General features: G+C 42.8%; 1 protein-coding gene across 1 annotated transcript in view; it reads left to right on the top strand.

Annotated features, from left to right (window-relative positions):
* VPS26A (VPS26 retromer complex component A) overlaps positions 1 to 24906 on the top strand; it is a 37567-nt gene extending 12661 nt beyond the window's left edge. The window contains 8 exon segments of the mRNA XM_073596470.1: positions 2683 to 2832; positions 3068 to 3143; positions 11975 to 12131; positions 12235 to 12399; positions 13609 to 13715; positions 17804 to 17872; positions 22435 to 22577; positions 24334 to 24906. Of these exon segments, the coding sequence (XP_073452571.1) occupies positions 2683 to 2832; positions 3068 to 3143; positions 11975 to 12131; positions 12235 to 12399; positions 13609 to 13715; positions 17804 to 17872; positions 22435 to 22577; positions 24334 to 24444 (978 nt within the window). The 3' untranslated portion in view covers positions 24445 to 24906.
* The last annotated feature ends 1524 nt before the right edge of the window (positions 24907 to 26430 follow it).

Here is a 26430-nt window from a genome sequence, read left to right as displayed (position 1 = left end):
ATAGGTTGCTGGATTGAGATTGGGCTCAGGTAAGTGTTTAGCGGGGGCTGGGAGGGGGAGCTGCTTGTATTGTATGCATTAAGGTAAGAAAAACTTCTGCCTTTAGAACCACTTTAATGCATTCCCATTTCCAGAATAAATTACTATTCTGGCTAATGGAATCCATTAACACTTAAATGCTTGATGTGCCTAAATGCGTGTACTATACGTGGGTTTTTTTATTTTTTTAAAAAGCATCTTTTCTCCTGCCATCCATAGAGGCATTCAGAGGGGCTGAACAGACACCCTCATGTACGCATGAGGCCTGATATGGGGATAATGAATGTATGTGTACCATTTGCCAGTGTGTAAACAATGTTCTAGTAACCAGCACATGAAGGAAAAGTATAGGACACCATTGCTGATCTGTTCTGACATTGGCAACTTCTTGTCTCTTTGGCTAGAATATATTTGGTTACCGACTTAGGACAAATATTTTATAAATCAGAACTCCTGATCTGTATACATGTTCTAGGTCAATGATTAAAATGTAGAAGCTAGTGAATCTACCAGGTGACCACCGTGCTTTCCTTTAAAAAGGAAAATATGAACAAAACACAATAATAACTAGACTTTGACTAGCAACCTCTTGCTTCCTTAACAAACAAAAATGAGGTTTAATATGACACATTCAGTTAAAATTAAAACATATTTACCTTTTATTAACAATACATTAATAAAGAAACATGAGCTAAAAAAATCTTGGCCAAGAAACAACATCCTTCTGGTACCAGTAGTTGCCTATGCATATCAAACAAACATGTAAATAATTGATGTTGGAAAGGCTGATCAAAAGTCCATACATAGGCAGAATAAATCCATATTAGTGGACATATATTGGTACAGTAGGTGGAGCTTCTACAACTCAATAGGCATATGTCCATTGTGGATTAACAGCACACAGGACACACATTACATTTATATATGGGTTATGGCCTGTGGGCTTTGAGCCCAGCTCTCAGACCCAGTTACCTATAGCCGCCTATGAGACTTTTCATATTGATGTACTTTTTGGAGCTTGGTTACCAATATCTATGGAATATGGCCTGATGACTTTCCACACATATGGCATGGTGGATAAGAAATTGTATGGGGCTGAGTCTATGGGTTAATTTACTAAAAGCAAATAGACTGTGCACTCTGAAAGTGTGTGTGTGTATATGTGTATATGTGTGTGTGTATGTGTGTGTGTGTGTGTATATATATATATATATATATATATATATATACACACACATATACACATATACACACACACACTTTCAGAGTGCACAGTCTATTTGCTTTTAGTAAATTAACCCATAGACTCAGCCCCATACAATTTCTTATCCACCATGCCATATTCCATAGATATTGGTAACCAGGCTCCAAAAAGTACATTATTATGAAAAGTTTCATATGGGGGTGCAAGTAACTGGGTCTGAGAGATGGGCTCAAAGCCCACAGTCCATAACCTATATATAAATGTGCTGTTAATCCACAATGGACATATGCCCATTGGGTTCTAGAAGCTCCACCTACTGTGTGAATATATGCCAGGTCCACAAATGTCAAGCAATATATAGGGTGAATGATGAGCCAAATGCCAAACACTCAGACACAGTGTAGGTGTGCAAAGGTAGTACTATATCAAGTAAGATGCTGTGGAGCCTCCACTCACTATTCCGGTATGGACACTGGTGTAAATGCAGTACATAGGTGGAAGCAATGGGCAAGGTTGATCCAATATAAAGCACAGTAATCACAGCACCAAATAGGAATAATATTAGATCCCAGTATAGGAGACCACGTGGTGAACAGAAGCCTTGCTAATCCATTCATACACGAAAGATCAAAATCTACTGATCAGTCTAGATTTGTAGCGAGAAAAAAACAGCAAGGTGGTCCAGGGACAGCGCCAGACCTGTTTCGGGTGAGCTTTTATTAGGGTTAAACTTTTGTTCCAAAGGGGGAAAAAAAAAGTAGATGCCATCCTAGGTGTTTACTTCTGAGAGAAAGATTCACCCTCCTTATTTGTCCTGCTGACTACTTATAGTTAAACAGAATATGAGGGAAAAAAAATGATTTGCCATTTGAACTGAAATAGAGGAGATTAGAGGAGATCCAAAGTGGGCACTTGTTTTGGTGTCTTACCTGAAAAACTGACATGCGGACCAGATCAGAAAGCCCATCTGAAAGAGGCCTAATAAGGAATTTTTATAATTTTGAGAGATTAGCTCTTACATCCCTTAGTGGGAAGTGAGGAATTACGTGACGGAATTACATCCTAAAAAAATGTAGATTTTCAATCTTCAGAAAAAAAACATCTGAGCAGGTGAATATTTATCAATGCAATTCGCCATCTCCAGATAAGACAAAGGTAATCTCTTCCCCCCCCGAAAATGACCTCTCTAGGATTTATTTACCATTATTTTGTGTAAACTGGCCTTTGCTAGTATCATGCAGAATAAGAATAGATGGGCAGAGCATGCTGAGTGTGTAAATGATAGTACCGTCCAGCTGACCACTTTACGACAGGTTGCAAGAACCACGATTTACCTCTGACTGTAATGACTTGCATTTTTTTTTTCCTCTGCGCGCTTGAACAACTCTTTTCCAGATGAGTCCTCTTTAATGTTCACTATTTATTGTTTTGTTCTACAGAGCTTTCTAAGTGGCTTTTTTGGTCCGATTTGTGAGATTGAAGTTGTACTGAATGATGCAGAAACCCGGAAGCTGTCTGAGATTAAAACGGAAGAAGGAAAACTAGAAAAGCACTATTTGTTCTACGATGGTGAATCTGTAGCAGGAAAGGTATGGTTTATGGTGTTTTATTTTTTGTATTTTGCATTTAATTCTACACTTTTTATGTAGTTTCCGTGTAATGTAAGCTTATAGTGCTGCTGTGCAGTGCGTGGATTTTTTTTTTTTTTGCAAAGCATGCAGTTAACCATAATGCATTGCACTTGTGGCAGTAAGTTCCTGTTTTCTCTGCTGATTTGTCATGGACCATAAATGTATGCTCATCAGTATTTGCTTATCTGTCTAGGTCAATATTGTCTTCAGGCAGCCTGGTAAAAGACTAGAACATCAAGGAATTCGTATTGAATTTGTCGGCCAAATTGGTAACGATTCTCTACTTTTTTATGATTCTGAATGTTGAACCTTTTTATTTATGTATATGGCAAATGTCTGAAACAATTTAGGCTGCTCATCGATGAGATACATTTTTTTTTTTTTTTTTTTTTTTTTTTTTATTATCAGGTCTCCAAAGAAATTCAAATATCCATTCCCTGCAATAGAAGAAAACTTATCTCTCTGGCTGACCATGTCTCCTACCTTTCCTTTGATTTTAGAGGCAGCCTCAGCCAGTCTCAGCAGTCTTAGACCCCTTTCACACTGTGGTGCTTTTCAGGCATTTTTGCACTAAAAATAGCACCTGAAAAGCAACTCTCAAGCCACCCCAGTGTGAAAGCCCGAGTGCTTTCACACTGGGGCTGTGCGCTTGCAAGACAGGGAAAAAAAATCCTGCAGGCAGCATCTTTGGTGTGGAAGCGGTGTTTACACCGCTACTTAACCGCCCCTGTCATTGAAATCAATGGGCAGCGCTGCCAAGTCCTGTAGTGACTTTGGGGTTGATGGAAGAAGCTTGGTGCGCAGTTGAGAACACAGGTTTCCAACACTCCTAAAAGAATGTTAGAGACTGACAAAGGGTGCAACGCTAAAACAGAAGGAAGGTAGGAGACATGGGGGGGGTTAATCACGAAAGGCAAATTCACTTTGCACTACAAGTGCAAACTACAGGTGCAAAGTGCACTTGGAAGTGCAGTCGCTGTAAATCTAAAGGGGTAGATCTGAAATGAGGGGAAGCTCTGCTGATTTTATCATCCAATCATGTGCAAGCTAAAATGCTGTTTTTTTATTTTCCTTGTATGTCCCCCTCGGATCTACAGCGACTGCACTTCCAAGTGCAATTTCCAGTGCACTTTGCACTTGTAGTTTGCACTTGTAGTGCAAAGTGGATTTGCCTTTAGTAAATAACCCCCATGGTCTGCCAGAGTTGTGAGTGCTAACTCTTCTACTGCAGAGAGCTGAATTTTTGCTAACGTATAGCTTCTAATCCTTGTGCGTTTTGAGTATGATACGGGCATACATTGTCTAAAATATTGTAATTAGGTATTTGGTGTTTTGTTTAAATTATTTTGTAATGAAGTGTATACAGTATGCATATAAAGCCAAAACTTCATTATTTTTTTTTCTTTTAGCTTAGTATAGATTTGGTGGGATATAAAGCCTGCCAGGTGTTTTGTTTTTTTTCTCTACTTGTCCTAATGACCATTGACTTGTAATTAGAACAAGAATAGAGGGTAAATCTTCCAATGGGGGCATTTGTGCCAGTGACAAATGTCTGAAGCTTTTCCTCACTTCTGTTGCATGTAGGGGACAGAAAGCGAAAAGTAATCTTAATGGGGCACTGAAAAAAATTCTTATGGGTATTTACCTCTCTACTCTTTTACAAACAAGTTTTGGCTAAACATGGCTTAGTGGGAATGTCTTACCCACTGCAGCAGCTGTTCTTGGATTACAGTGTTTCTATAGGCTGCATTTACTTTAGTGATAAAGGCAGACCCTACTATATACAGACACAGATCACAATACAGTAGATCTGTGTGCTACAGAATTTGGGTCACCTGCAGTATGACCATCGTTGTGTTCAGCTGTAGGTTGTGGCAGTAATATATTTGGCTGAAAGGAGTGCTGCTGCAGACCCAGAGGTAAGTAACCAGATGGTGTGTGTGCTTTATCATGCCTACCTCCACCCAGTATTAAAGTGGAACTATAGGCAAAATTGAAAATGACATATATGATGTCTGTCAATAGCATTAATGATATTACCTGTTGATCCTTCCCGTTAGTCTGTAACTTTCTTTCTCGAACATCACGGGACACAGAGCCACAGTAATTACTGATGGGTTATATAGGTATCACTGGTGATTGGACACTGGCACACCCTATCAGGAAGTTCAACCCCCTATATAATCCCTCCCCCTTGCAGGGATACCTCAGTTTTTACGCCAGTGTCTTAGGTGATGGACGTGTGAAGATGTCCTGTGCTGAGCTCCAAAGGGAATATCCTAAGATCCTATACTGGGGCAAGCCAGGCGAACCGGATCCATTCAAAGTGTCTTTTCATGGCCGAATTGAATGGTACCCGGGCCTCGTGTCCGAAGAAACGAGGTTTTACCCGTAATGCTTCTCTTTTTAGAGAGCTGGACCCCGCAGATCAGAAAATGGCTTTAAACTTCCTAATTTCTGGCGAGGTGCTTTACGGTCCCAGAACTGTTGGATCCCCCTATTCGTAGGGGGCCCCAGTCTCTGACGGTTTTTTCAAACGGAGCCCACCGTGAGAGGTGAAGATTGGGTCTGTGTAAACAGCACCCTGCAGCTGGATAAGGTAAGAGGAGATTCCACAGAATTTTTGAGTTCTAGTGGCTTTTCTCCTTTAAGGTAAATGCATGCTATGCCTATTGTGACCACCGGGGGCTGCCAAGAGCACAAACCTGCACATGCTGACTGTCTGTCTCAGGTGTTGTAATCGCTGATTATGTCCCAGCGTCTCAAGCAGGCTGCAAACAGGTAAGGTGGAAGGGGGGATTTCTCATGTTTGAATGTTCCCCCCCAGGCTAGAGAGGGGCCACAGGGGTCTAGAAAGTGGTTATACCACCCGGGCTCTGCGGCCTAATGGCCACCATCTCTGAAGATAGCCGTTCAGGCAGATCTTGTTACCAGCCTCCCCCCCCCATCCCCAGCCTTTCTCCAGAAGCATGACAGGAGAGTCGGCAGTGTGGGAAGCGCTCGTTTTTTTCAAAACTCAGGGGGGGGGGGGGGGGTTGTAGAGGAGGGGGCGGGACGTCAGCACAGAGTGCTTAGACTCCCACTCAGGCCAGCAGCAGGCTATTAAAGGCACTCTGTACAGGTGCACTCAGCCTTCTGAGAGACACAGAGCTGACGGTCGCATGTAAGGTGGGACACAGGCATTCTCCTAGGCAGCATTTACTGAAGTAACACCAGACTGAGCATTGGGTAGCAAGGCTTTTAGCCAGACTACATCGCTCAGCGGGCAGTGTTCATTTGTATACCTCACACCTTGTTGCTTTGCACTATGGGTAGAAGAGGTTCAAGCACCCCAGGAACCAGAGACACTAGGGGATCTCGTTCAGGTTCTGAGGGCCCCCTGTCGGCAGCATCCTCCCCCCCCTAAAGATGGGCCAGGGACGGCTAGCCGGGGAGAGCCATCGGGGTCAGGGGCTACACCTGCCTCTGGCACTTCAGCCCCTGTATATATTACACAAGAGGTTTTTTCCTCAACCATTAATGGTCTAGAGGAAAGATTAATGGCCGTGATTACGTCTTCACTCAGTGGAAGAAAACGCACTAGGCTTTCCTCTGTTCCCCAAGACCCTCAGACAGAGGAGCTCTGGGATAAAGGAGATGAATCCCTTTCAGAGGATCGGGATGGGACGGATGATTCCTCTTCGGGGGAATCAGGTGGAGAGGGACCCTCTGCGACTTCCCAAGAGGAGAAAGTCTTAGTGCAGATCCTCACTGGATTGGTCCGCTCCACATTTAAGTTGCCCATACCTGAAACTGCTAAAGAATCCTCTTCTGCTTTGGGGTCACTGAAACCTTTCCAAGCAGCACATGCTTTTCCTGTTCATACTTTACTTGAAAAGCTCATTTATTCTGAGTGGGATCACCCAGACAAAGTTTTTTTTCCGCCGAGAAAGTTTTCAACACTTTATCCGATGGAAGAAAAGTTTATTAAAATGTGGGGAATACCGGCTATTGATGCCGCCATTTCCTCCGTAAATAATAGCCTGACTTGTCCTGTAGACAATGCTCAGATACTCAGGGATCCTGTAGATAAAAGGATGGAATCCCTATTGAAGGATGTTTTCTCCTTCGCAGGATCAGTGGCCCAACCTGCAGTAGCAGCGATTGGAGTCTGTCAATACTTAAGAGACCATGTTAAGCAGGTCATCAAAGTATTACCTGAACAGCAGGCCCAGGGGTTTGCTAACCTTCCAGCGGCCTTATGCTTTGTGGTTGACGCCATTAGAGATTCTATCGTGCAAACCTCCCGTCTTTCACTGGGGTTGGTGCATATACGTAGAATCCTATGGTTGAAAAATTGGTCAGCCGAAGCACCATGTAAGAAGCTACTGGCTGGGTTTCCATTTCGTGGTGCAAGGTTGTTTGGAGAGGACTTGGATAACTATATCAAGAGAATCTCTTGTGGGAAAAGCACTCTTACCTGTCAAGAAGAAGAGTAAGCGTCCCTCTTTCAAACGGACTCTTTCCCCAGCGCCGGGGGCTTCAGCCTCCAGGCAGTCTCGACGGCCGCCTCCATCGGGGTCCAGAGACAAGAGTCAACCCCAGGGACAAAATAAGTCCTGGGGAAAGAAGCCTACTAGGCAAAACACTAAGACCTCTGCATGAGGGGGCGCCCCCGCTCACTCGAGTGGGGGGAAGACTGCGACAGTTCTCAGAGCTCTGGCACGAGGACTTCCAGGACAGATGGGTAATCTCCACGGTAACCTTAGGGTACAAGCTGGAGTTTCAGGAATTCCCTTCTCCTCGGTTCCTCAGATCAAATGTTCCCAGAGACCCAGAGAAGAAGCAGTCGCTCCTTCTAGCGTTAGAGCGACTTTTTTCGCAGGAGGTCATTATGATAGTTCCCGCAAAGGACCAGGGATTGGGCTTCTATTCCAACCTTTTTACGGTCCAAAAGCCAAATGGGGATGTCAGGCCCATTTTGGACTTAAGGGATCTGAACCGATTCCTAAGGATTCAATCCTTCCGCATGGAATCAATTCGAACAGTAGTTCCCACCCTGCAGGGAGGAGAATTTCTGGCATCAATAGACATCGGAGATGCATATCTGCATGTGCCCATTTTTCCTGCTCATCAGAAGTTTCTGCGCTTCGAGGTAGGAGGGCGCCATTTCCAGTTTGTGGCTCTGCCTTTCGGGATAGCCACTGCACCTCGAGTGTTCACAAAGATCTTGGCTCCTCCTCTGGCCAGATTAAGGGCTCAGGGTATAGCTGTCATAGCATACCTAGACGACCTGCTCTTGATAGACCGGTCGGTAGCCTCTTTGAATGGAAACTTGAGGACCACGGTCAGGTATCTAGAACACCTGGGTTGGATCCTCAACTTAGAAAAGTCTTTCCTAAAACCAGTAAGAAGACTGGAGTATTTAGGTCTGATTATAGATACAAGCCAGGAGAAAATATTTCTACCCCAGGCAAAGATCACTGCTTTGAGAGAGCTGATTCTGACAGTAAGGACCAAGAAGGGTCCCTCAGGCCGCCTTTGTATGAGGCTACTAGGGAAGATGGTGTCTTCATTCGAAGCAGTTCCCTATGCTCAGTTTTACTCAAGAATGCTGCAACACAGTATTCTGTCGACCTGGAACAAGAAGGTTCAGGCATTAGACTTTCCGATGCACCTGTCGCATGTGGTGCGTCAGAGCCTCAATTGGTGGCTCATACCCGAAAACCTGCAGAAGGGGAAATCCTTTCTACCGGTTACCTGGACGGTGGTAACAACAGATGCCAGTCTGTCAGGTTGGGGAGCAGTTCTGGAACAGGCTGCGGTCCAAGGGGTATGGTCCAAGACAGAGAGGACCTTACCCATCAACATTCTGGAGATCCGGGTGATACATCTAGCTCTAAAGGCCTGGACTATCAGGCTACAGGGTTGTCCGGTCAGGATCCAGTCCGACAATGCCACAGCAGTGGCTTATGTCAATCATCAGGGAGGCACCCGGAGCCGAGCTGCTCAAAAAGAGGTGAACCAGATCTTAGTCTGGGCAGAGATGCATGTGCCATGCATATCGGCAGTTTTCATCCCGGGAATAGAGAATTGGCAGGCGGACTATCTAAGTCGCCAGCAGTTACTTCCAGGGGAATGGTCTCTGCATCCCGACGTCTTTTGGGCCATATGCCAAAGATGGGGGGTTCCAGATGTAGATCTCTTTGCATCCCGATTCAACAAAAAGATAGACAGATTTGTGGCAAGGACAAAAGATCCTCTTGCATGCGGGATGGATGCGTTGGTGATTCCGTGGCATCGGTTCTCACTGATTTACGCATTCCCGCCTATTCTGCTACTACCACGACTCCTTCGCAGGATCAGGCAGGAAAGGAAGTCGGTACTTCTGGTGGCCCCCGCTTGGCCCAGAAGGACTTGGTATGCAGAAATAGTAAGGATGATGGTAGGTTCCCCGTGAACACTACCGGAACGCCCAGACCTGTTATCTCAAGGTCCAGTGTTCCATCCTGCCTTACAAACGCTAAATTTGACGGTTTGGCTATTGAGACCCATGTTCTGAAGAGTCGTGGGCTCTCAGGTCCTGTCATATGTACCTTGATTAATGCAAGGAAGCCAGCTTCCATGATGATTTATCATAGAGTCTGGAAGGCTTATATAACCTGGTGTGAATCCAGAGGTTGGCATCCCAGGAAATATGTCATAGGTAGAATCCTTGATTTTCTACAGATGGGATTAGAGATGAAGCTGGCCTTGAGTACCATCAAGGGCCAGGTCTCTGCTTTATCAGTATTATTTCAGCGGCCACTTGCTTCGCATTCTTTGGTCCGAAACTTTATGCAGGGGGTGATGCGTCTTAATCCTCCGGTTAAAGCGCCCCTAAACCCCTGGGACTTGAATTTGGTCCTGGCTGTGTTACAGAAACGGCCTTTTGAACCAATAAGTCAGATTCCTTTGGTCTTGTTGACAAGGAAATTAATTTTTCTGGTGGCCATCTCTTCTGCTAGAAGAGTATCAGAATTAGCAGCTCTTTCCTGTAAGGAGCCTTATTTGATTATACACAAGGATAGAGTGGTACTACGCCCTCATCCTAGTTTTTTACCGAAGGTGGTTTCTGATTTTCATTTAAACCAAGACATTGTTCTACCTTCCTTTTTTCCAGATCCCTGTTCCCCGGAAGAGAGATCTCTACATTCAGTAAGAGCAGTTAAGGCCTATCTAGGGGCAACTGCTCAGATCCGCAAGAGGGATGTTTTGTTTGTGCTGCCAGAGGGTCCCAATAGAGGACAGGCAGCGTCAAAAGCTACCATTTCTAAATGGATTCGACAGTTGTTCATTCAAGCTTACGGTTTGAAACAGAAGATTCCTCCGTTTCAGATCAGGGCACATTCCACAAGGGCTATTGGTGCTTCTTGGGCAGTGCATCACCAGGCCTCTATGGCTCAAATCTGCAAGGCCGCAACCTGGTCTTCAGTTCATACATTCACCAGATTCTATCAGGTGGATGTGAGAAGGCATGAGGATATCGCCTTTGGGCGTAGTGTGCTGCAGGCAGCGGTACAGGGTCCTCAGGTCTGATTGCACCCTACTTGGTCGTGGTTCCCCCCTCAGGTAGCATTGCTCTGGGACAGTGGTTCTCAACTCCAGTCCTCAGGACCCACCAACAGGCCAGGTTTGCAAGATAGCTGAAATACATCACAGGTGATATCACTTGCTGCTCAGTGATTGCAGGATTCTAGTCTGCAACTCCCCAAGGTAATACTTAAAATCTGGCCTGTTGGTGGGTCCCGAGGACTGGAGTTGAGAACCACTGCTCTGGGACATCCCATCAGTAATTACTGTGGCTCTGTGTCCCGTGATGTTCGAGAAAGAAAATAGGATTTTTTAAAACAGCTTACCTGTAAAATGCTTTTCTTTCGAAGGACATCACGGGACACAGAGGTCCCGCCCCTCTTCTAATACACTATATTGCTTGGCTACAAAACTGAGGTATCCCTGCAAGGGGGATGGATTATATAGGGGGTTGAACTTCCTGATAGGGTGTGCCAGTGTCCAATCACCATTGATACCTATATAACCCATCAGTAATTACTGTGGCTCTGTGTCCCGTGATGTCCTTCGAAAGAAAAGGATTTTACAGGTAAGCTGTTTTAAAAAATCCTATTTTTTCAAATTCCTATACCACACCAAGCTGTCCGGGTAAAAATGGTAGAGGGATATTAAACACCATTTAACACACTGACGAGTGCTTACAGTGGTCAGCTTTCATTCATCTAATTAAAACCTTTATCCCAAAAGGTAAAAACAAACTTTCTGTAACTGTTCAAAAAGCCTAATGTCAGTTAATGCTATGCTTTCTACATGTTGACTGTATTGCTTTTGAAGGGTGGCTAGGTTACTTTTCCATAGGTACAGTGGAGGCCTTAGTATAGCCACCCTAAGCCATTTTATGTTCACTCTTTACAGATGCACTGGACTGACATTCCTTTTTAACCCCTTAATGCTAGCACTTGGCTCCACCGTTAACTGTGCTGGGAGCGCGCAGGGTGTGCGCTCTCAGCACAGCTGTTTTTGCAACGTTGCACGCAAATATGCGGTTGCTCAGTGCCAAGTCCCACCCACTGAGAGGCCGCATATTTGCATGCTGTCGGCACCAAGAGGTTAATGACACCCCCACGCATCTTGGGAACTATAGGCAAATCGCATAGTGCAAAACCACCATGCAATTTTCCTGCAGCCGCGTTTCTAAAAAGGTGCAAGCACCTCAACCCCCGCTCCTTTTTTATTTTTTACTAATTTTATATTTTTGGTTGCGGGAAACGCAGGAACAGCAGCCCACTCAAATGAATAGGCTGCCGTGCCCACACAAAAATCTGCACAAGTGTGAACCTAACACAGGAAATGTGCTACTGGGTGGATCACCAGATGAAAAAACCCTAAAAAAGAAAACAAATGCAGCTTTTGGGTTATAATACACCTTTTTAAATTTTTATTGTTCTGTGCTTTTAACTTCTAAAATCATGTTTTGCATAAAACGTAGAAAGTCTTACACAACTTTATACAGTTTTACAAATGTGTTTTTTTTTTTGTTTTTTTTTGTTTTTTTTGTTTTTTATTCTAGAACTTTTTAATGATAAAAGTAATACACACGAGTTTGTCAACCTTGTCAAAGAATTGGCTTTACCTGGGGAACTGACACAAAGCAGAAGTTATGACTTCGAATTCATGCAAGTTGAGAAGCCTTATGAATCCTACATAGGTTCAAATGTTCGGTTGAGGTATGCGTCCTTATAAATATTTATGTTCTTATTGGTTTCTTTTCACACACTTTAATGTTTGTTCTTGCTTGGCACTCTTTTTTTTTTTTTTTTTGTTTTGCAGGTACTTTCTTAAAGTCACAATAGTGAGGCGCCTTTCAGACTTGGTGAAAGAGTATGATCTGATTGTTCACCAACTCGCTACATACCCAGATGTCAATAACTCCATCAAAATGGAAGTTGGAATTGAAGACTGTTTGCACATAGAATTTGAATACAATAAATCTAAGTAAGTATCCTGGCTACTGGGGCTAAAGCCTAGTACACACCATTCATTATCATTTTTTTTTTTGGTCAACCCAGTGGGTTGAACTAAAAAAAACTAGCAGCTCTGGTCGAAGCCACTGTACTAACAATCTGATGTTAGTACAGCAATCTCCCCCTCTGAGCTATTGTGTTCTGACAGGGAAACGCCCTCCCTCCAAAAGGACACTCGGGTCAGCTGGTCGTGAGCCTGCCGGCTGCTGGTTTTCCAGCATGCTCGTCCAACAGAAACTGGCCCGGCTGCCATACACAGGGGCCGAATGTCGACCGTTTTTATTGAACCAGCCAATGGCGGATGGTTTTCGACCCCTGTGTACTAGGCTTAAGGACAGGTATATACTCAAAGGGAGTGTTCACATGTTCCCACTACATACCAAAGGATCCCTACAGGTTGTTGTGTGAAAATGCTGATTCTAAGGACAAAACTCCATTTAGCACCTCCTGTACAGCTACCCTAAAGCCCCATACACCCTATCAGATTTTCTGCTGATTTTTTTTTTTTTTTTTTCCTTCAGATCTACCAAAACCATATAATATGAGGTCAAACCTTAGGAGTTTCAATTTGTATGCAATCAGGCAGGCCCTTGCACTACATGGTTTTTGTAAATCTGAAGACAAAAATCAGCAGAAAAATCTGATAGTGTGTATGGGGCTTTAGTCCAGCCTGGGGCTAGACCTTCCAGCATGAATTTTATTGTTCCTCTGGTCGTTCTCTGCTGTGGCTGTTGCCATTTTAATCAACAGCAACTGTGTCCTATCCTACATAGATTACATGTAAAAACTGTAACGTTAGGGTAAGAAATCTGCACTGCAAATGTGTAACCTCTTTTTAAATATACTGGCCTTGTGTAGGTGCATATAAGGTGTGCGTGCGTATGTGTGGAGTTTAGATAAAATCTACCTGCTTTAGGGAAAGGATGCTATTTTTTGTAACCCTGCACTACCCCCAAAAAAATGCATACTTCTAATAATAAACAGTAAAATCTATTGGAGAGCTTTAATCATCATCCATGTGAATTCAGTCAGTGGCTTCCACAGCGTGATCTTTTGTGTTAGCTTTTCTCTGGATGGTTTCCCGGGACATTTGTTATAGGAATGCTATTGTGAAAATTATCGGTTGATGTTGGTATAACTGAGGATATTTATTTATTGGTGTTTTCCATCTTTTTCCCAGATACCACTTAAAAGATGTTATTGTGGGAAAGATCTACTTCCTACTGGTCAGAATAAAAATCCAACATATGGAATTACAGTTAATAAAAAAGGAAATTACTGGAATAGGTAAAGGGCTTGTTTGTGTGTGGTGTGGTTTTTGTCCTTTTTCATTAAGGTTTACAGAGCAGCAGATATTATTTAATTGGATTTTAATGGTGCCAAGAGAAAAATAGAACAGTTGATAATATAAAACTTCATAGTTTATTTGTACATGATTAAAATCAAACCAATAAAATCTAATGCATGGGATGTTTATGGTCAATTGTGTGTTTTACATAAACAGTGATGACGTGGCATCTGTTCCCGACATGTTTCGCTGATTGGGGCTTCTTCAGGGAATTTAAAAACCACTACTGATATGAAGGCTAAATCAAAAGACAAAATATTCAATCTTTGATATAATGAATTATACAATACAGATCATTGCATTCGTTCCCAGATGACTAATTTGTTTTTATTATTCACTCTGTCCAGCCATTCCATGCTTACCCAATTGGCCGCCTATGGTCACCAACCAAGCCGTGTGCACAGTTTAGGGAAGAGGGTGCCATATGGCCACAGAAGACATACAAAGACCAAGTTCAGATAGACAAATATCCATAAAGTGAATATTGATATCTGATGGATATAGAAATGAAATACCAGCCATGCAGGCTAAAATAGCCTGGTTACATACTTGCACAATGTGTAGGTTGTAAGGAGATTAATTGAGCGCATGGTTTTATAACCAAAGCCAATGCCCAGTGTAGGCCAACAAAGGAGGTGAACAATCATATTGCGTGGTGCCATATGTCAGGTAACTTCAAGCATCCACAGCTAATAGCTCAGCATTGATATTTATAAAGAGAACAAAATTGCTTTGTAATTAGATATTACCGTATTTATCGGCATATGACGCGCACCCCAAGTTTAGGAGGGAATTTTAAGAAAAAAAGTTTAAGGAAAAAAACTTACATTTAAATGCCCATCAATGCAGCCTTGCCAGTGTCCATTTGCAGCCTTGCCAGTGTCCATTTGCAGCCTTGTCTTGTCAGTGTCACTGCAGTTTGAAAATGGCGCCGTCGAAATACACAGAGCCGGTTCTCGGCTCCTCTCGTAGTTCCGCCCAGTCCCACCCTATGATGGACATAACACAGGTCCAATGGCGGGACTGGGCGTGACTGTGAGCGGAGCCCATGTACATACATAGTCGAGTATACTCGGCTAGCTCCGCTCAGTCACGCCCAGTGTTATGTCCATCATAGGGCGGGACTGGGCGTGACTGTGAGCTGATTTAGCCTAGCTGAGTACACTCGGCTGTGTATGTATATTGGAGGCCGGCGCTCGCTCCGCTCACAATTAGCGGGGGGGATCGCCGTAAAACACGCACCCACGTTTTTCCCCTGATTTTAAGGGGAAAAAAGTGCATGTTATACGCCGATAAATACGGTATTTATTCTAAAGTCTTTTGGGCACAATTGCTAATTTTGTTACTGTTTAGTCCAGCAATGTTGTATAAGTCCTATTAGCTACACTGTACGCACACTGCATGTCAAAATGAACAAGAGTAAAGCTATCTGGCAAGGATTTCTTCAGCTATTCCATCAAGTAACATTGAAACATCACATTATAACAATTTAGTATTATAATAATTAACCCAACCAGACAACTGTGCACATTACCTGGAAACATGCTGTTACAATGTATAGGTCGCCCTTGTGGCTCCAGCAGAATGGCTGGGGGAGATGCTTGCTTTGTGTCTCCCACTCGGCCGGTGTCTGACACGTATGTGCTGATGCGCATGCGCCGAGGTCCAGATCCTGGAACTGACTACATCATCCAGGAGGCCTTGCGGGTCCCCAGTTGGAATGGCGGTGACAAGCAGGAGGCGTGCTTCCACCAATGGGAGGACGTCTATGCCAGCAATGGGTTCACCCTGAACGGCTCATTAAAGCTTACCTTGCACTAGAAACAAATTTATTTAATTTAGGTTCACATCTGTGCATTTTAAGTGTGTTTGTTTTACGTGCTTTTAGACGTGTTACGATTGAACTTTTATATAGCAGAATTTTTTAATGCACGCCCGTTAAATGCACATGTGCGAACAGGGCCTTGGTGAGGGCCAATGCTAATACATTGTACTATACTGAAAAAAAATGGGATGATTGGGTTAGTAGGATAATAATATACATACCTTTTTCCCAGCTTCTGTATTGCAGGGGGTGATTTTGCCATCCTTCTGCCACGATCCTTTGGAGTAGCCCAAATCTCGATGATGCAGCACAGTGCAGAATCATCTTTTAGCACTATTTGGGCTACTCCGCATTTCCTGGTATCTCTCCAGGAGGATGGCAAGATCACCCTTGCCTAGGTGCTGCTGTGGAAGGGTAAGGTGTATCTGAAAGCAAAAATAAGATATAAAATGGCTAGATGTAAGCCCACATTCTTGAAGCAGTGATCACTTAATTCAGTGGCTCCTTCAGGCAAGGTTAGACAAATTGAAGTGGAGTAGGGACATTTTTAAGTGAAGGTGAAAACTAGTGTTTTCTTGCCCTGACAGCAATAGGAAGGACCCAGCCTAGTTAAGAGCCAGCTGTAATTGTTTTGCTGCATTGGCTACCCATTTCCAGGAATGTACAGCTCTACGTGCAAAGTGTGTTTTAGCCAAGTGTAAAGGAAATATTTGCATCCGTTTTTGTGTATATATCGTTAAAGTAATCCTGGGATTCTCAGGTCTTCTAAAAACCTAAAAAGCGTAGTGGCTGCTCTTTTACACAAATTCATTAAGACAGGAAGATGGCATTTGGCAAACATAGCTAAATAAATTCTCTGACTAGTTGTCTGCTGTCAGTGGTACAGGAATCCACACCTGTATCAGAAAACTCTCTCAATTTTCAAAAATGGGTTTTTAATGACCTATGTAGTAGAGCTGCATGATTAATCGCGGAGAGTCGTTATCGCGAATCTCCTCCCGCTATGATCGCAACTTCAGATTTGAACGACCATTAAGCAAATTGTCCGCTTAAAACAGCGCGCCGCGCAGCGATGTATGGTGTCCTCGGGATGCTGGCATCACTATTGTGGCCGTGGCGTGAGGTTGCCTGTTTCGGAGCAGAGGGGAAGCCATCGGAGCCAGCGTGAAACGTCAGTAAGTATGTTTCTTCTTGGGGACAGTGAACCACCACAAGCGTGACTGCAGCAGTGAGTGGCACTGGCAAAATGTGAGCTGCTATTCTCTCTCTCTCTCTCTCTCTCTCTCTGTCGCTCTCTCTCTCGCTATTCTCTCTCTCTCTCTCGCTATTCTCTCTCTCTCTCTCGCTATTCTCTCTCTCTCTCTCGCTATTCTCTCTCTCTCTCTCGCTATTCTCTCTCTCTCTCTCTCGCTATTCTCTCTCTCTCTCTCTCGCTATTCTCTCTCTCTCTCTCGCTATTCTCTCTCTCTCTCGCTATTCTCTCTCTCTCTCTCTCTCGCTATTCTCTCTCTATTCTCTCTCTCTCTCTCTCGCTATTCTCTCTCTCTCGCTATCTCTCTCTCTCTCTCTCTCTCTCTCTCTCTCTCTCTCTCTCTCTCTCTCTCTCTCTCTCTCTCTCTCTCTCTCTCTCTCTCTCTCTCTCTCTCTCTCTCTCTCTCTCTCTCTCTCTCTCTCTCTCTCTCTCTCTCTCTCTCTCTCTCTCTCTCTCAAAAATTACGTCGCGAGAATCGGGATCTTTTTATTCTAAGCAAAAAAATTGTGATAGGTAGGGGCTGCTGTAGTAGTCAGTGTGGACCCAACCACTATTGTGAATGAGCTCTAATTTGACAGGTGACAGATTCCTCTTCCATTAGAACCTGCTTTTTATCCTAATATAATTTACAGCAGCTGTCACAGAGGAATTGAAACTACAGTATAAAGAGCTGGTCTTTATCAAGTTGTCTCATGCAGAAACCCCTGCAGTAAAAAATATTGTGGTTGATTTGTTTTATGAGAATTCTATTAGGGCCCCTGCCAATGGGTGTTTGGTTATATCAGATTTGTTTTGCATCCCGCAAAAGCTATGCAAAACTTTGAAGCAGCTGAAATGCAGGTCAAAGGAGATTGTTCTAAATTATAATAAGCTTTTTCAAACTGAAGCCAACACAAGCCCAAAGCCTATTCAGTACTGTGGAACATGAATAATAGTAATTTATTTTTCAGGTCCTAGTACTACAACTGAAACAGAAACTGTTGCAAAATATGAAATTATGGACGGGGCACCTGTAAAAGGTAATATTTTTTGAATTAGTTATTACTTGTGAATAAACTTTTTTAATTTATGTAGTTTTTAAAGGGCTACTGTTTCCTAACATTAACCAAAGATCTTTAGTTGTGTAGAAGTATGTAAAAAAAAAAAAAAAAAAATGCTGTGTGCCTAACTGAGCTTTGTCAGACAGTCATGTGCAAAAGGTCTAACAGTGCTTATAAACACCATTCATGCTAGAGCGATACAAAGTAGCATTGTTGCCTTTTTGAATTTTACAGCTTTCATCTGCAGATCAAAGGGATAAGCATCGGTCTGCATATGTTGTTAGTTAAAGCAACCTGATAGACAAAAAAAATGGAGAGGGGGGGGGAATGAACCCCCTTAGTTAACCCTTAGTATACCCTGTTCAGGCCTAATTATTTTTTCACCCTTCTCCCCCTTTATTTTTGCCCCTAAACAAAAAAAAAAAAAAAAAAAAAAAGGAAAAGCCCTTTCCTTTACAGGGTAGATAGAATAGGGGTGGGATTAAATTGAATTATAGTTAGTGTTTTGACAGAACATCCGCTTTGAGTAATGGCAAAGTTAATACTGTATGAAAAGGCCCATAGTAGAAATTTTAAAATTGTTCTGGTCCATAGGGGTATACAGGTGCGAGAGCCAAAATGTCATATATTGAACTCCTTTAATGGCAGATGCAACCATAGAACTGCAGTATTTAGGCAGTTTGTCCCAGATTAAAACGTCTATCTTTTAAAAGAGAAGTATGGGAATAAGTTTGTTTGTTTTTTTTTTTTTTTTTTTTTTGTTTTTTTTTTTTTATTTATTTTAATCATACTTACCTAGCTAGAAGCAGCATCGGACCAATGCTGCATCCTGCTAACCCCCACCAGCTCTAAGACTGAGAACGAAGTGATCAAACATCGGTGATCGCTCTGTTCTCACAGCTCTGAGCAGAGAGCTGGTGATGCTCTGCCTGCCGCGCTCACTGGAGCACTGAGCTGTGGAGGGGGCAAGAGCGGGCGGCTCAGACTCTCAGTGGCTTGCTGAGAGGTTGAGCCGGGTGCCGGTCTAGGCATGTGGGCAGATCCTGACCGTATGGTCTTTGTGTGTGTTCCCCCGCAAGCCAGGACTGGTTCTGTGACATCAGCTGATAACTGGTCATAGGACTGCAGAATGAACTGCACTCCTGTGATCCACAGGAGAAGTACAGCCAAATGAGCTTTCTCTGTACTTCTGCTTTTAGGGTAGAATTTTTCAGCCAAAAGGTTTCTTACTAATATCAGGTAAATTTAGTTATTTTACAAAGTTTATATGGGCCCATAAATGACCTAGACTCTGTAGACGTCTTTTGACGTTACCCAAATATTATGGCGGCGTGGCTGTTCCAGATGCATTTAATATCAAGCTGCCCACCTTGGCAGAGTGATTGATTGGTGCAGACATGGAGATAATAAACTTTGGACGGCCATCGAGCAACTGTTCAGCCCTATTCCATTGAATAGGGCGCTGTGGTGCCTTGCAGTCTTACCGGCATCTCTTGGGACGCACCCTACTATAGGCCCCACACTTGGGGTGGGTTCAAAGGCTTGCTGGACCTTCAAAATCTCTTCAATACAATTGCCACTGTTCCCCATTGTGGGGAACCCTGACTTTCCCCCAGGCACAGAGCCCAGTCTGTCGTAATCTTGAGAGCAGATGTTTTCAGGCCTCTCATTTTTTTGATATCTGATACTTTGTCCATAGTTTCTATGTTAATGCAGTCGGGTGGTCGATACAGATTACATTTTTGGCAGGTGCTACAAATAAGTCATTACTTTCGATCCCTGGTAACACCAGCGAACTTTAGACGCCAGCGAACAACGTTTGAATCTTACTGCGAGGACAAAGATCCTCTCCCTCGTAATCTCTTTAAGATGTACGCTTTGCTAATAATACCTCAGGATGATTTTTTGATGCCAGATCTTAACAAATGGGATCTTAATAGAATCTTTACAACTGCCCAGCGTCAGAACATCATCCATCTTTCCCTAAAATCATCTATTTGTACGCGTATTCAGAAATCTCATTATAAATTAACGTGTTGGCACCGTACTCCGTCGGTTCTTCATAGGTTCTATCCAGAGGCCTCAGAGCGTTGCTGGCGATGCCGAAAGGGACAGGGAACCATATTCCATATCTTCTGGCTATGCTCGAAGATTAAACGGTATTGGTCAGAAGATTTCTCAAAAATTTCACTTCTTCCTGCTCACAAATTCTGACTGGGACATATAGGAAATCAATACTCTTGTCACTTGGTTAATGCCGCTAAAGCCTGTATTACTATGTGCTGGAGGGACCCTGATCCTCCCTCCATTGCTATGTGGCTTAACAAAGTGAGGAGTATCTATGTCATGGAAGATCTAGTGTTTACGGCTCAGGACAGAAGGGAACAATATACCAAAACATGGTCCTATTGGAATGTTTGTAAATTCAGACGAAGGAAAGTCACTCCTGGAGAGCTGTTCTGGGGATTGAGGTCCTCCTGCTCTTGTTCCTCCTTTTTTTTTTTTTTTTTTTTTTTTTTTTTTGTTTATCTTCTTTTAAAAGAAAAGGAAAGAGCTGAAGTGTTCGTCCAACCAAACTCCGATATAATATTTTTCGTGGAATCTTTAGTTATAAAGATGAGAAAATAATGCGGGTATTAGTGAGGTCAGAATTATTTTTGTGAACTGCACTATAATGTGTTTTGAAATGTCATTGTATTATGGGAGATAATGTATCTATTTTGTGGAATATTGTTTTGATGAATGCACATTTCTTTTGTATAAATAAACAATTTAAAAAGTAAAAAAAAAAAAGGTAGTTATTGCTGTGCCGATCGGGGAGGATCAAACCTAACTATTGTCCTGATGACAGAATGTGATGGGAAATCCAAAATTGTACATTTATTACTGGAACAGAAGTAGAGAGGATATCTTCCAATGGGGACGTCTGTGCTAGTGATAATTTTCAAAAGTGGCCTTTACCTTCACTTTGGGGAGATGTAAATAAAGGGAAATTGTTAAAATCCTATATTTACTGGACAGTAGTGAAATATATCCAGTGGGAGATGGCCATAAAACCTTCCACTTTGGCCTTAATGGCTGAATTTCCGTCTAAACATTTTAAGCCATTTGTATGTGTGCCCAAATATGTTAAGAGAAGTATGGGATTGGGATATACCGTATTTATCGGCGTATAACACGCACCTCAATTTAGGAGGGAACTTGAAGGGAAAAAAAACTTACATTTAAATGCCCATCATTGCAGCCTTCTCAGTAAAGCCTTGCCCCAGTGCAGCCTTGTCAGTGCAGCCTTGTCAGTGCAGCCTTGTCAGTGCAGCCTTGTCAGTGCAGCCTTGTCAGTGCAGCCTTGTCAGTGCAGCCTTGTCAGTGCAGCCTTGTCAGTGCAGCCTTGTCAGTGCAGCCTTGTCAGTGCAGCCTTGTCAGTGCAGCCTTGCCCCAGTCCAGCCTTGTCAGTGCAGCCTTGCCCCAGTCCAGCCTTGTCAGTGCAGCCTTGCCCCAGTCCAGCCTTGTCAGTGCAGCCTTGCCCCAGTCCAGCCTTGTCAGTGCAGCCTTACTGAAGCCTCTGAACTTCAAAATCGCCGACCGCGATTTGAAAATGGCTCCGCCGGCGCCGAAATACACAGAGCCGGTCCTCGGCTCTTCTCGGCGGCTCTCGTTCACTTTCGGCTCCACTCGGACGGTGAGCGGAGCTATCCGAAACTAGCCGAGTATACTCGGCTAGGTTCGGGCGGCGCCATTTTCAAATCGCGGTCAGCGATTTTTTTTCATTCTGACAGGTCAGGATCGCAGGGGATCGGCGTATAACACGCACCCGCGATTTTCCCCTGATTTTAAGGGGAAAAAAGTGCGTGTTATACGCCGATAAATACGGTAGATATAAATATTTTACAAGTGAGTACACCCCTCCCCATTTTTGTAAATGTTTTGTTATATCTTTTCATATGAAAATACTTTGCTACAATGTAAAGTATTAAGTGTACACCTTGTATAACGCTGTAAATTTGCTCTTCCCTCAACACACAGCTTTACATTGTAGCAAAGGGTCATTTCTTCAGTGTTGTCACATGAAAAGATATAATAAAATCAAACACCGCTGATAGCTGAGTTCTCCCTTCTGCTCTGAGCAGAGAATAGTGACTGTCTGTCACCAGCGCTTTGCTCTGCTCCTCCAGTGCTCACTGGAGTGCTGGGCTGTGGAGGGGGCAGGAGGGGCTGGTTCAGTCTCCCAGCAGCTCGCTGATGGGCTGAGCCAGCTATCAGTCCAGGCATCCTGGGTGAATCCTGATCGTAAAGTTGGGATCAATCCAGAGCCTAGACCAGGTGAGCGGGCTGAAAACGGGTCACAGGAGTGCAGAACGAACTGCATTCCTGTCATTTTTTTAAAGCTTCAGCAGATTTGATAGATGGCAGGATCATCTAATTATTGGCCTCTTTTTAATGGAGATCATTTTATCTTTAACATTTTATAGCCTGCAGCATTGTAAGAGGCACGCCTTTTGGATTTCTCTTTAATTCTAATTGTGTTTTATAATATTGTTTAGGAGAATCTATTCCTATCAGGCTGTTTCTGGCTGGTTATGACCCCACACCCACAATGAGGGATGTGAACAAGAAGTTTTCTGTGCGCTATTTCTTGAACTTGGTCCTTGTCGATGAGGAGGACAGAAGATATTTCAAACAACAGGTAAAGTTTTTGGTGTTCAATGATGACTTTCACTGCTGAGGGAGCTGGCATGTTCCCTCTGTTTCTTCCGGGTATATGGCTCCGGCGCTGTGCGCGGCCAGAGCCGTGATGACGTCACTCCTGTGCGTGGGAGTCTTCCTGTCCGGCAGCATCTGCTGGACCTTCAGAGCACATGCGCCGCTGACTTCAGCAGCTGCATGCAAGGTGAATGTCTCGGTTTAGGAGCTATTCATTTTACCTACAGGTAATGTGCAAGCAGGGGGTATACAACTGCTTTTAAGAGTGCTTTTGCCTTTTAGAATTTTAAAATGGGAGTTTATTGTCGCCATATGTTCAGAGTACTTTTTTTGTTTTGATTTAGAAAACCTTAACTATTTTATATGGCAAAATTGGATATTTTTAATATGGATAGAAGAAAAATCCCACATGCATAAATGGGATATTTTGTGTTTTGACAGTTCAGTTACTAAAATTAAGACCCATCTCCAGGGTTAGGAAAAATGATCACTTGCAGTGGGGCTACTTCCGCACTGCAAAGATTATATGTTTGTTTAGTTCTAGGGGTTAAAAAAAAAGCAGTTTTACTCATCTGGCAGCAATGTGCTCTACTCCCATATGCCCTGCCAGTGGACTGTTCCTTGGCATTGTCCTGTCCAGTGCAAGGCTGTTGGATCTGCATTGGACCTGACGTCAGAGGACCTGAAACCGCTAAAAGTATAATGGAGGAGAGGCTGTGGGAGACTGGTCTTGCAGCCAAGAGGGAAGCCTGTGAGATTAGCAGATCGAGTAAGTAAACAAGCATTTGACACTTGCAGGACCACTGCAAGGGAGTGTTTTTCTTTCCCTTGAGTTCAGCTTTAAGCTATTTTTGGAATGGGACCCATTCACACTATTGTATTGTGGTAATGCTCACCCATGCATGATGCATGTATTGGTGTGATTAAATGCCATTAATTTTAAATGACATCTCGATGCATCTTGCCAATGGGTGTGCACTAACTTATGGTGCAGTATGCTAGTCAAAATGCAACATGTACTTATTTGTGGTTAGCGTGTAAGGCTGTCCATTCAAATGAATGGGCTTCTTTACAGAACAAACATCGTACACAAGTCAGACAAAAGCAGACAAAGCGTCAGACTTTTGTCCGAAGGGCGTGTACCTGGATTTTGTCTTGCATACTAACAGCACACAATTGTTGGCCAACAAACAAAGTAGTGATGTACTACGTGGAATTTCAGCTCCTGAGCGGCACCCTTTGGGCACCTTCTGCTAATGTCGTGTTTGAGCATTGATTTCGAGCATGAGTGTTTGTACTTTGGACTTTTGTGTGACGGACTTGTGTACACACGATACGAAAATTTACTAGCCTGCTATCCAACATTTTGTTGGCCGAAAGTTGGACAACAGTTGTCTGAAGGAGCGTACGAACGTTCGGATTTTAGGCAAACAGTCTGTCATCGCACAACTCCCTGCCGAAAATCCAATTGTCTGTACGAGGCTTTATATGTGTCAAAACTCAAGTCTGCTAACATCCGAACAACAGTAAAGTGCAATCAGACCCCTACTACAAGGGCACAGAATTTGTGTAATTACACTGATGATTCCCATCACCCCCTGCCAGTCTTTTAGTGAGTATAAAACGAGTTGGGAGAATAGGGGCAACTGCAGCATATGTGTAACTGCACCACTTCTAAGGTTTTAATCTTTTATACAGTATCTAATGCAATAAATCTTTTGCTGTTCTCATTTAAATAGGAGATCATTTTGTGGAGGAAAGCACCTGAAAAGATCAGGAAAAGAACAAATTTCCACCAACGCTATGATCCCAATGATCCGCAAGCATCAGCTGACCAGCCAGAGATTTAGGAGTTTGTATAGCCCACAAGAGATGAAGGACAGAACCAGATAGAACAAGGCCAAATCTCCCACTGTTTACCTTCATCTGACACTGCTGTTCATTATACTACACTAAACATTCTGCGGGTCTGTATGTAATTCCACTTGTACATATATAAATACCAAGTGCTTTTGCCGAAACACTGGACCTTTCTCAAACTAGCATTTTATATAACTTTTAATTTTGGGATTCTGCATTGAACATGCATCAAGCTAAAACAGGCGTCTCACTTTATTTTCATGCATGTTAGGCTGATGTAAATGAAAACGAGAGCCTTAATATTGTGTCTCTTATCCACTTGCATCATTCGTTTTGCTGGAATTCTATCTTTATTTTGTTTTGAACAGACAGGTTTTGCATCACTGTGAATCATCCCAAAATTCCTAAGATTCACTTTGGAAATGAAGGCTTTATTAAACATTTTGAAGACATCACACTGTGTGTTCATTTTATTTAAAGCTTGTCACATGTGCCACATTTTTTTTTTTTTACTTTTTTTTTTTTTTTCATTGTTGATAGTGATGAAAATCCATATAAAATACATTTTTGTGTCTTAAGACAGTATTTCTGATTACTGTATGTATACCAGCCTCTGGGTTTAGAGTTGTCACATTTTAAAGGTGAATCTAATATTATCCAATCCAGCACTATCCATATGTAGCATGTACCTCCCGGATGCTTGCAGGTCATGACCTTCCCCTGAAAAGGCCAGAGTTCTATGGCTTCACTTTTCGTCCATTACCATGATGGACAGCCTCACTATAGAGTAATAAGAATAAGAGGGGCTAGACTTGCAACCCATTAACCAAGAAAATCATTTCATTTTGGGTTACCCAAGTACTGGTAGTTCTTCCTGACTGAGAGCTGACTTGCAGGCATGTAGAATTGCCCAGTATGTGGATTTGATAGCACAGGATTAGTTCTTTGATCCATGCCTGAGCATTGGACATACCGGAGGAGAAGCATATATCTTAGCTGAGCCTGGTCCATAAAGTAACTGAATGCCAACAGCCTTTTTACCCCAAGGAAGTGCTGTCTGTGAATATTGGACCCATCTACGCAGTGTACTCAAGAGTGCTTAAATAGTGGAAGTACCTATGATGTAGTTGTTGCTGTCTGCTTTCTCTACACTTTTGTAATGACCGTGATGTGTGTTTATACCCTTTTGCTCAAGAAGCAACTCCATGGTGAAGTATTGCTTTTTAAAGAGCTAACTAACCTAAAGTCTAGGATTGAATATGAAAAGAATTTCAGGAGATATTTACACAATTTAGGCCACTGAATTATATTTAAAAATACTGCTTGTATACTACCTGATAAATGTGTGGGGTGTTGCATCTGGAAGATTCACCTACAGTGAATGTTTGGTGATTGTGCTCCTTTATAAATGAGTGAGTTTTGTGCTTTCACTGCTTATTCATTATTACAAGATGCACTGCATTGTACTGTGTCATATCCAGATACACTGGTTCGGTCCTGCGGTGTCAGACGCCTTTTTTGTTTTTAAAGGAATATTAGTTTTGCCAACTGAAGCCAACCTGAAATGAACTACTGTTTAGTCTATTACCCACATTGGAAATATCTGGAACCTCCCAGCACTTACAATTTGTTTAACTTGTTTTAGCAATTGACTTTCCTTGTCAACCTGCTTGCATTGATAGCAGAAAATTGTAGAAAAAGTGTGCGATTTTGTGAATGGAAGATGAATATGTGCATATTGTTGGATACTGAAAAATATTGGAGCCAGTAGGTAGTGTTGCCTATTGAAACCAGTCTTTTCTCTTTCTTTTTTCTTTTCTTTTCTTTTCCCTTATTAAACATAGCACCTCCTTTGTTTTACTTAGAAACCAGGTTTTATACTTCAGATTTCTGCACGATTTTTTTTTTTTTTTTTTTTTTTTTTTTTTTTTTTTGAGCCCAGTGAGATTTGAAAATTGGCCACATGGATGAAATAA

This window comes from Aquarana catesbeiana, linkage group LG08, assembly GCF_042186555.1.
Source record: "Aquarana catesbeiana isolate 2022-GZ linkage group LG08, ASM4218655v1, whole genome shotgun sequence".
NCBI classification, from domain to species: Eukaryota; Metazoa; Chordata; class Amphibia; order Anura; family Ranidae; genus Aquarana; species Aquarana catesbeiana.
Note: the sequence above shows the minus strand (reverse complement) of the source record. Positions and strands in the feature narration are given on the sequence as shown.